This window comes from Lactuca sativa, chromosome 7 (assembly GCF_002870075.4).
Source record: "Lactuca sativa cultivar Salinas chromosome 7, Lsat_Salinas_v11, whole genome shotgun sequence".
NCBI lineage: Eukaryota > Viridiplantae > Streptophyta > Magnoliopsida > Asterales > Asteraceae > Lactuca > Lactuca sativa.
The window spans coordinates 146,612,008-146,623,066 of NC_056629.2; the positions used below are offsets into that span (position 1 = coordinate 146,612,008).

Genomic DNA, 11,059 nt, shown 5'->3' on the forward strand with positions numbered 1-11,059 from the left:
ACATTAGCGGCCACAATTAAAGCATTTTAGTGGCGACGGGTCACCGCTAAAGATTACATTCGGGAACTTTCCATTGGAAGGTGATTTTGTATTAGGATTCCGAACTTACAAAATCAGAAAGGTAAACATATATTTTATTAGGATTTTTGTGGTGCATAATTGCTATATATCTTGATTATAGGGGTAGTAATATTCGACAAATGCAAGTTTATCTCAGTCAAATTTGACGTTATTTATGATAGTCCACGAATAAAGCCAGATGATATCATCTATAAATAATATCGTCTTTAATGATAAGAATACACAATTATATTTATTTCTCATGATATTTACAGTTTGTGTGAACCAAAGACATACACGTTGTACATAGTAAATGTCTAGTTATTTTGACATCTTTTTTTAAGTCAATACCAAGTAAAGTTTCGAATAGCTTTTAATTATGACAATTTTAATAACTACTAGAATGGAATATCGACTTCACTTTCTCAAGAGAACCTCAGTAACTAATTTATCAAAGTTGAGATAAGACGACCCCTCAATAGCAACTGCTTCTTCCGCTTTCTTCTTCCATTCTAAAGCCTTACATTTCATCATTTTCCCTTTCTTCCCATCCATCATCTCCCTCACCTGAGCTTCAACCTCCTCTCTCTTCACATTGGAATCAATTTCCATTCCAATCCCCCACTCTACACAACTATACCGACAATTCGTTTGTTGCTCTGCAAAAAACGGCCAGCAAATCACTGGAACACCACTGCTAATACTCTCAATAGTCGAGTTCCATCCACTGTGTGTTAGGAATGCCCCAATTGCTGGATGCTTCAAAACCTTCATTATATATAGAATTGAACTATTTAATGACTGATTTAAATTTATGCGTGATATGGTAAGCATATTTCCATCAAGGCTAAAGCTTGAACACCATCTTAAATGATATGTTTCTTATGTATTTAAATATTTTGTATATAGTTTTGGTTTTATTACTCAGTGATTAGAAAGAATTAATATCACCTGTTCTTGAGGACACCAACTAGTCACCATGCCTCTCCCTTTTGTCTCGTCAACAAACTCTGGTGGCATCATGGCCTCATTGCCTCCAACAATGTCGGGTCTTGTAATCCACAAGAAATCTTTCTTGCTATTCGCCAGTCCCCACCCAAACTCGATGAGTTGTTCTTTTGTCATGACTGTAATGCTTCCAAAGTTAACGTAAACAACTGAACCAGGGTCTTTTGTGTCAAGCCAACTGATGCAACTCTCATCTTCCTTCCAGAGGTTGGAGCCAATGTGTTTGACCTGTTCATTTTCAATATGTTGTTGCATCAAGTGTAGAGGGCCTATGGTGAAGGTTCTAGGATTTAAGGCCATTAAAGGGTTAACACTATCATGTTCTAAAGCATCGAAAGTGTTGAGCACCACAGCGGAGCCTCTAGGGATAGCTGCAGATTCCGTGATGAGATAGTTCAACATGGTGTCGTTTATGTCTGTGGTTCGAATGAAACTGGGGAAATCCTTTAATCGGATGTTATTCATTCCAGGAATCCAATCTAAGTTTCTCTCTAAGTACCCATTTGTTACCTCGCTCATATCTGTATAATTTCAGCAGTTAATATTTATCAGTATCTAAATGTAGAAAGGTAAACCTCAATTTATTTATAGGAAATAAATAATCTATTATGATAAATGAATAACCAATTTGTCATATTGAGGTTATTTTTTTAACTAAATAATATTTACATGTTAATTTTTTTAAAAATTTTTAAAATTAAAAAGCTACATAATATTTATACTTATAAATACGTAAAGTATTAAATTTAATAAATTTGAGACTAAATTGCAATTAATATATTTCTTCGTCTCTTATTTCGAATTTTAAATTTCAAAAAAATATTGTTTACAATTTGATATTTAAACTTTTTTTAATCAATCACATGTAATACATCGATCTTACTTAATTCATATGAAAACTTAATTAATAGATAAGTGTATATATAAAGTGACAATTAAAAAGAAAAAATTATATTATCGTTAATATGAAATTTATTGACAAGAAATGTTTTTAGGGTCTTGTTATATATATATATATATATATATATATATATATATATATATATATATATATATATATATATATATATATATATATATATATATATATATATATATCCGCCATGACGCACCATAGCTATAAAGCTTGTATCTGCCGCCAAACTTTATCAAAACATCACCTTAACTCATATATGTGTATAAAAATAAATAATAGTTGATAATACATATAAAAATATTAATTATATATACCTAATTGTTGTCTTATGTCATGTCTTACAAACGACGTAGCTTACCAAATCTTGATAATTAACATTGTTGTCAAGTCACGCTTTACGTTATTTAGAACATTGATATACATTGATGTTCCAAAAAAAAATTATATAAAAAGAGCTGTCATCAAATAAGACAAATGACATCGCTACATATGCATTATTTAGGTTGTCTTTTGACAAAGTAGGAATTTAAGTATAATAAATCCGTTATAATGAAAAAGTAAAAGATATGGCACAAAATAATAATATCATTAATTGGAAAAGATAAACAAGTTCAATAATTTGACTGGAAAAGGCCAGCGATCACAGTGACACAAATATGGTTTTGGGAATTTGGAACTTAAGAAAACAAGTACAAGGACAGTAATTTCACCTTTGAGGGGAGTATAACCCCTTTCAACAAGATCACGATAGTGAGTGTAAGCCAAAACTCCGCAAGTGCTCGGCGTCCAGAATAATACTTCTGGCAACCCAAACTTTTGGGCAGCTTTAAGCGTAAAGCTCATGCAACCATCGGATATTATACAGGTCGGAGGTGGCCCGTCAGACTCCTCGCCACCTTTAAGCCTACTGATCAGCTCACAGAAAGGTTCGAAACTTTGCTTAGGAACAGATTCACAGAGGGCCGGGATGGACTGGGTGGCTTCCACATCAGAGGGTGGAAGACCATCGGGGATGGAGTAGAAACGAAAATCGGGCAGACCATCAAGGGAGGAAGAACCTCGGGATCTGAGCAGGCGCTTATGGTTGTAGTGGGTGTTGACGAAGGAAATATGGAAGCCCTTAAAGTGAAGGAGCTTCGCAAGTTTCATCATGGGGTTGATGTGGCCTTGTGCTGGATAGGGGATGCATATGGCATGTGGCTTCTCCATTTCTGCAATGGAACCCATCTGCTCCTGTATGTATTTTATGTGTATTGAGGGAGAAAGAAAGAAGCGGTGGTAGTATTTATAACTTATAAGTGAGAAATTAAGAGCATAAATGGAAGGTTAGCTTAATTAATAATATCAACCGTATCAGCTTTTTTTTTTTTCTTTTTGAAGTTGATTGTTTACGTTAGGTGTAAGTATGGTTCAGTTTGGTTTTGATTTTGATTAAAATCGAAACCGAACCAATATTTTCGATTTTTTTATTTCAGTAAAATCAAATCGTCATTTTTTTTAGTTTGGGTTTTTCGTTTTCTATCGGTTTCACGGTTTTTTTTTTCGGGTATCGGTTTTTCTCCTTTAACAAATAACATAAATACAACTTTTGGTGAGCATCGGCATATACTCTCCCTACATGTTTATGAACTATTACAAAGACATTTTAATTTTTGTTGAAATATATGTTAGAATGACTCACTAATATTAGTAATATGTAAGTAGAGAACATTCTAAGTGTTGTACATTTATTATACTTTCTTTCTTTTTAGTTTATTTATAATCTCAACAAAAACGATACAGTTTTAAACAGGTATTACACAATATACGTTCCATTTATATACGTATAATGTGCTTATAAATATTTTATTCAAGTATAATATTAAACTAATTTGGATATTCTAAATACTTTAATGCATGAAATCGAAGGTATGTTTGATAAAAAAATCTCACCATAATTTTTTGAAGAACATCACAGTAACATTTTTATGAAAAACATTACAATTAAACCCATTCTCGGAGTAAACTAAAACATGTATATTTGATAGTTCAGTTTTTTAGATTTTTATATTTAAAAAACAAACCAAACCGAAAAAAAAAAAAAAAAAAAAGATTTATATAGTAAAAAAAAAACGTTGGTTTTTCAAATGGTTCGGTTTCAATTATTTGGTTTTTTTAGTTTTTTGTTCGGTTCCGATTATTTTACACACGTCTAGTTCAAGCATGGGCAGAGACAGTACCGGAGCTGTCGGATGTCCACCCCCCCCCCCCACCTCCCATCTCATTTAGCGTAAAATAAACTTAGTTTGACTCACCTAAGCCTAATTATAAGCCGATTCCTACCAAAACTAATGACTCGTATATAGGATTAGACATGACAATGAAGCGGATTTTGACTCTGATCCAATCCAAACCCGTAAGAATTATATGAGTTTGGAGCGTATTTTTTTATTTGTTTACCCGTTAACGATTCATACCCGCTAACCCTTTTATTAAATGGGTCGGGTATGGATCTACACCGATCCGATTCATTTATAACCCGCCCCATATAAATTTTAGAATTATACATTTATATTTTATATTTCTTAACGTTTAATTTTACATAGGAATCGATAAGTCGGTTTCTAAACTTATAGACTTCTATCAAAGATCATAATGTCATTCAATTTATATTCATCAAGAAATCGTCATATCCATTTCTAATTCAATAAATCATTTTTTAACATGAAAAAAGTTGACAATTGTTATCCGTTATCACTACAACCGACAGTCATAAATCAATTCAAATTTGTTGCAATAGTGATTTTTAATTCCGATTGAAATTCCTCGAGTATGTAATGTCTTTTTCTAAATTAATCTTTTTTATTTAAAAAAATGTTATTTTAAGTATTAAGATATACTATACATTTTTTTTTAATAAATTTTATTTTAGGAATTAATTAAAATGTGTCTGATTATTTAAAAAACCTTTGGGTTATGGGGCGGGTTTAGATATTCGTTGATTCGGTGGATAAAGGTATGAGTCTGATTATTTAAAACCCTACGGGTTACGGAGCGGGTTTGGAAATTTGTTAAAAGGGTTTAGATCAAGACCGATTCGCTTCAAACCCGCTCCATTATCAGATCTATATAGTATAAGGCATTGAAAGTTTAAAACCCCACACTTTCAATTACTTTTAATTATGGTACCATTTAAACCGTTTAAAGTCGGTGGCGGTGTTCATTTAACGGCAACTCCAATTTTTCTTTTTTTGGTTTATACAAGATTGCTAACTTTGTTTATCAATAACAAAGTTAGTTTTAATTTTTTGTAATCTATAAATTAATAATAATTTTATTAAGAGTAATTTGGTACTGTATAATTAAATGCAGGATCAACTAAGGAGCCATTAGTTTTTTTTCCAAACAAAAAGATAACTTTTATTATCCACATACCATCTTGTTAATGATAATAATAGGGAAGATGATATACACCTACAACCTAAAAAAAGAGTAATGCGTACCATCTTGTTAATGATAATAATAAGGAAGATGATGTACACCTACAACCTAAAAAAAGAGTAATGCTGAAGAACCAATTAATGGAAACCTAAAAAATATGATATTTTGAATTTAGGATGTAAAATTTGATTCTATAATTTGTGATCGTTGAAGAAAGGTTTTCCATCTTATTACGATGTATGTCCCCTTATTATAAAATCATAATTCTGCCTCGGAATTCAAGTTATGTCGTTGACATAAATGAAATTAGGTACTAACTTAAGTACAAATTAGATTTGTAGGTTAAAAAAAATAGTAACATATAAAAATTAAAAATTTAATTCCTTGTTTGACCTAATTTTATTCGTCATGTGATATTTTATATGCCTGAAAAAAACATAGCATGTTTCACTTTACCGAAGATTTCTAATAATTAAGGGAGGTGATTTTTCCAAGGAATGATTCAATACTTCCAAGAAATAATTAATATATTGATTATTTTACCCTTTAATTTTATTTAATTCATTTAACTAATATATGGATAATTAATATAAGAGCTGATAATATGGGATCTTATCTATTTTTACGTGAATAAGAATCCTTAACCTAAATACTAGTTTTTGTTTCAAAAAAAAAACTCACGTCGCCTTGGAAATCAAGAGACATACGACGATCTTCTGTAGCCTTCCGTTCATCTTCAATCGGTAAGCTTGAAAATCATTACTATTAGTCACAAAAATTACAAATAACAAAATAATATGCGAATAGTTAATTGATATCTCCTTGATTTAGTTAGAAAAATTATTACGTCTTCAAATATAAAAAAATAAAAAATAAAAAATAAAAAATAAAAAAAAGAATAAGAAAAGTTACAGTACAGTACAGTGACCACATGTGCTTTTAGTTTGAACAATTATAGGTTTTTCAATCGTGATTAGTTTCGAATCATATAAGAAGCAAACATATATTAAATTTTGAATATGATTGTTTTTCTTGAATAAAAGCATTTTTAATTAATTGTCTTAAAGTAAGACACGAAGGCACATATTTTTTCTACGAGTGACATTAAGTTCTTTTTTTTTATTTAAAGGTAAGTTCTTTTTTTTTATTTAAAGGTTAGATGAAAAAATGAGCAATACTTTGACTTGTTTTTACTTGAAAATAGCATTAAACAACTATTTTGTGTAGTTGTATTTTAGACTTTTTGATTATGTTAACACCATATGAAAACATGAATTGATTATGATTTAAAACTGAAACATGAATTTATTATGATTCAAAATGTGTTAAAAATGATTTTCATTCGATTAACATATTCATTCAAAATGTTAAACTTTATTGTGATGTCCGATTGTGTAAAAATTGATTCATCAGAGGGAATTGATTCATCAAGTTCTACGATACAAATGAAGAACTCTATTTAGCTAACTCCAAATTTGAATCGTAGGATGAATTACTGGAGAGTTTAAGAGATTTTTATTATGCTAAAGGATATGGAGTATCTATAAAAGACTCAAGTAAAGATAAATATGTCACGTTGCAATGTGACAGAGGCGGATCCTATCGAGATAGAATGTGTATTGGAGATAAAAGGAAGAAAAATAGTGGATCTCGTTTGATCAACTGCCCCTTCCAGATTGTAGGTAAAAAATGAAATGATGGTTTTTGGGTACTTAAGGAAAAAAACTTGACTCACAACCATGAACCGTCTACTGATATCTCTGGGCATCCATCATTTCATCGATTATCACCAAATGATGTACAAAGTGTAAAAAACATGACACTTTCTGGCATACCCCCAAGGCAAATTCTTTCTTTTTTGCGTCAACAAAATCCAAACCTTCCAGCAGTCTCACGAACTATATACAATCTGAAGGCTAAAATCCGCAAGCAAAACTTGGGAAATCGATCAACGGTTAGTGCTTTATTTGAAGAGTTTGAGAAAGAGGGTTTTATATATGATATTTTACATAACTCAGTAGGGCATATAACCCATTTGTTCATTGCACATCCTTTGTCAGTTAAATTGTCAAAAGCTTTCTCTAATATCTTTGTGATGGATTGCACATACAAAACAAACAAATATAACATGCCTCTACTTGATATCATTGGGGTTTCATGTTTTAGTACATCTTTTTATTCTGGGTTTGTATTTCTAGAGAGAGGATGAAGATAGTTATATTTGGGCATTAAGTGTGTTTAAGAAGACTCTTGAAAACCATGAACCATCTGTGATTATGTCTGACAGAGAGTTAGCATTAATGAATGCCATAAATATGGTATTTCCGAACACAACAAACCTTTTGTATATTTGGCATATTGAAAAGAATGTGTTGGCATATTGCAAAAAGCATTTTGCACATGGAGAAGAGTTTGATCTATTTATGTCCAATTGGAATAATGTATCATATTCAACAACTATAACTATTTTTTGAGCAAAATTGGGCCGAATTTGAGTTGTTTTATCAGACGAAGAAAGTTGCAATTGAGTACATAAAAAATACATGGTTGCCATGGAAGGAAAAGTTTGTTAGTGCCTGGACAGAAAAATATTTGCATTTTGGTAATCGGTCGTCATCAAGGGCTGAAGGTGCTCATGCCAAACTGAAACAATATCTACAAGTATCAACAGGTGGCTTTCAAGATGTTACAGAAAAGATTTGTCTTGCAATCAAACATGAATTCAACGAGATTAAAGTGCAACTAGCAAGTGAGAAAATCCAAGTTCTACGTAAGTGTGACGCACCTGCTTTTAGAGAGATTTTGTGTCGTGTATCTCATTTTGCATTAAAGGAGATATATACGCAATATGAAAAAATAAAAAAATGGTAATATTTACAAACCTTATAGTTTTACATTTGTTGCACAACATTAGTTTTTAAATTAACCTTTTAATATATTTTGGTTTCTAGGTACAATGACTCCTTGCACCGGTCATTTTATGGCAATAATGGGTCTTCCTTGTGCTCACAAGATAAAACACTTACAAGGAATGACAATTCCATTAGATCTCATTCATCCACATTGGAAGATTGATACATTACGACTGAATTTAGAAGATGATTCACATAATGATGACATGAAAGAATTTGACGAGTTGATCAATGAGTTGTCCTCAAGATACAAAATGTGGCCTCTAAGTAAGAAAGAATTTGCTACTTCTATGATTACTAAACTTTTGAGTGAATCTAATACGTTTTTTGAGCCTACGATTCGTCAACCAAAGGGTAGACCTCCAAAATCAAAAAAGAAAAGAGGAATGACTTCTACAACACGAGAACCTTCAAGATTTGAGCATGTGGAATCATCACAAACACAACAAACTTCAAGTTCTACTCGTGTCTTCCAAAGGAACAGTGGAGTGTATGATAATGTTGGTCATATAAGTCATGAAAACAATTTACTTGATCTATATTCACACCCGACTTTTTCAAGTGATGATATGCCATACGAATAGTTTGTCTATTTGATATGTATTAGTTTGAATATTTTTGTTAGGCTACATTTTATTGTGATTTGATATGTATTTGTTTGAATTTTTTTTGTCTGACAACATTTTACTGTGATTTGATATGCATTAGTTTGAATATTTTTGTTGGGCTGCATTTTATTATGATTTTATATGCATTAATTTAAATATTTTTGTTGGGCAATATTTTATTTTAATTCGATATGTATTGGTTTGAAGTTGTATTTTTTGTTAAGTAATTTACTATACATTAGTTTTATCTAATTAATATGTTTATAACATCTATTAAAAAAATAAATGCCATAAATTTGATTCAATGGGTTAATCTAAAATATTGAGGTATTGAGGTCGCAGAATCATTTTTGAACCACATATAGGTGTACAAATTAAACTACAACCAAACTGATTTTAAAATCATTAGAATTAATCTTTCTTTGTCAAACGTTAGTGCCATGTAGTGTGATGGTGGTGTAATTAATGAATAAAAACAAAATAAAATGTATAAGTATTATATTGGTTAAATATTTTCAACGAGATACATAATTGTGAGGTTGTGAAAACATATATGGTAATGTTATTAGACTTTAAAAGGGATTAAATGTTTGGAAAGATCTTTCTTTCTTTATACATTAATATTCTAAACTAAAATTAAATTAAATTGAGGGGTAAAATATTCTATATATTAATTATTCCTTGGAAGTATTAAATCATTCCTTGGAAAAATCAGCTCCCAATAATTAATTGTGGGCGGCTCCAAAATGAAGCCACAACTTCAAAATTAACTCTGCGTTACTGTTCATAACTTTTTTTTAATATATATATATATATATATATATATATATATATATATATATATATATATATATATATATAAGGCTAGGTTAAAGTGTTTTTTACATTTATTGTATGTTAAAATGCACCAATAGGAATTTAGTAAAATTATATTATTATTTAATTAAATAATGATAGATATTAAATGGTTTCCATAATTGTATGTATATTAAATGATATCCATAATTATAATTTTCTCTTTATGGAAATTAATTAAATTTATCATTAATGTCAGCAATAACATTCTTTCAGAATGAATTCGTATCTAGGTTTTTATGTCAGCAATAACATTATTTCAGGACTCACTCACTTAAAATACAATAAAGTTGTATGGAGTATGAAGAATGAGTGTGTATTCTAGTAGAATATACTCTCGTTCTCCTAGAATACACTCTTATTATTTTATATATGAATTCATTCTGAAAGAATATTATTATTGACATTAATGACGAATTAAATTAGTTTCCATAAAAAAGAATTATAAATATGGATATCATTTAATATACATTTAATGTTTACTCAATTTTTATTGGTGCATTCTAGCACACAATAGATGTGAGAAACATTTGAACCTAACTCTATATATATATATATATATATATATATATATATATATATATATAAAGAGAGAGAGAGAGAGGGAGAGAGAGAGAGAGTTAGGTTCACATGTTTTCACTATATATTGTGTGCATGTATGATTGATTCTGGACCAATCATTTTAGTTATTTTAAGAAAGTAATTAATGCATATTAAATGTTGAAGATGTAATTAATACCCATTATATCTTCAACATGTAATATGTATTAATTACTTTTCTTAAAATAACTAAAATGATTGGCTCAGAATCAATCATAAATGCACACAATAGATAGTGAAAACAAAATAACCATATATATATATATATATATATATATATATATATATATATATATATATATATATATATATATATATATATATCTTCCTACATTTTCGTCATACTATCTTTCTACATATATATATATATATATATATATATATATATATATATATATATATATATATATATATATATATGGGAAAAGTGAATATACCCTTAAGGGTATATAAGCTTAGGTACCCAAACTCACCATAATACGTTGTTTTGTATCATATAATACATTCTAATTGTCTAATGTTCTTATAATTTAACTTCTAACTTGATTTACTTCCAAGATTTTTATAAATTACACATTTATCTTTCTCTTACGTAATTTTCATTTTCATCTACAATATATATAACCTAATAAGTGTTCGGCAAAAAGATGTGATGTAAGAGAAAGATTATACGGAAATTT

At 29.6% G+C, this 11,059-nt stretch overlaps 2 protein-coding genes across 2 annotated transcripts; one reads left to right on the forward strand and one right to left on the reverse strand.

Moving 5' to 3' along the window:
* Positions 1-250: 250 nt before the first annotated feature.
* LOC111893982 (UDP-glycosyltransferase 85A8) lies at positions 251-3,271 on the reverse strand. The gene is made up of 3 exons (XM_023890054.3): positions 2,695-3,271; positions 1,012-1,589; positions 251-828 (listed from the first exon to the last, which is right to left on the reverse strand). The coding sequence occupies exons 1-3, from the start codon at positions 3,209-3,211 to the stop codon at positions 478-480; spliced, it is 1,446 nt and encodes a 481-aa protein (XP_023745822.1). The 5' UTR covers positions 3,212-3,271; the 3' UTR covers positions 251-477.
* A 3,701-nt stretch (positions 3,272-6,972) lies between these two features.
* On the forward strand, positions 6,973-8,900 carry LOC111894016 (uncharacterized). The gene is made up of 5 exons (XM_023890082.1): positions 6,973-7,056; positions 7,122-7,358; positions 7,603-7,845; positions 7,913-8,174; positions 8,356-8,900. The coding sequence occupies exons 1-5, from the start codon at positions 6,973-6,975 to the stop codon at positions 8,898-8,900; spliced, it is 1,371 nt and encodes a 456-aa protein (XP_023745850.1).
* Positions 8,901-11,059: the final 2,159 nt, after the last annotated feature.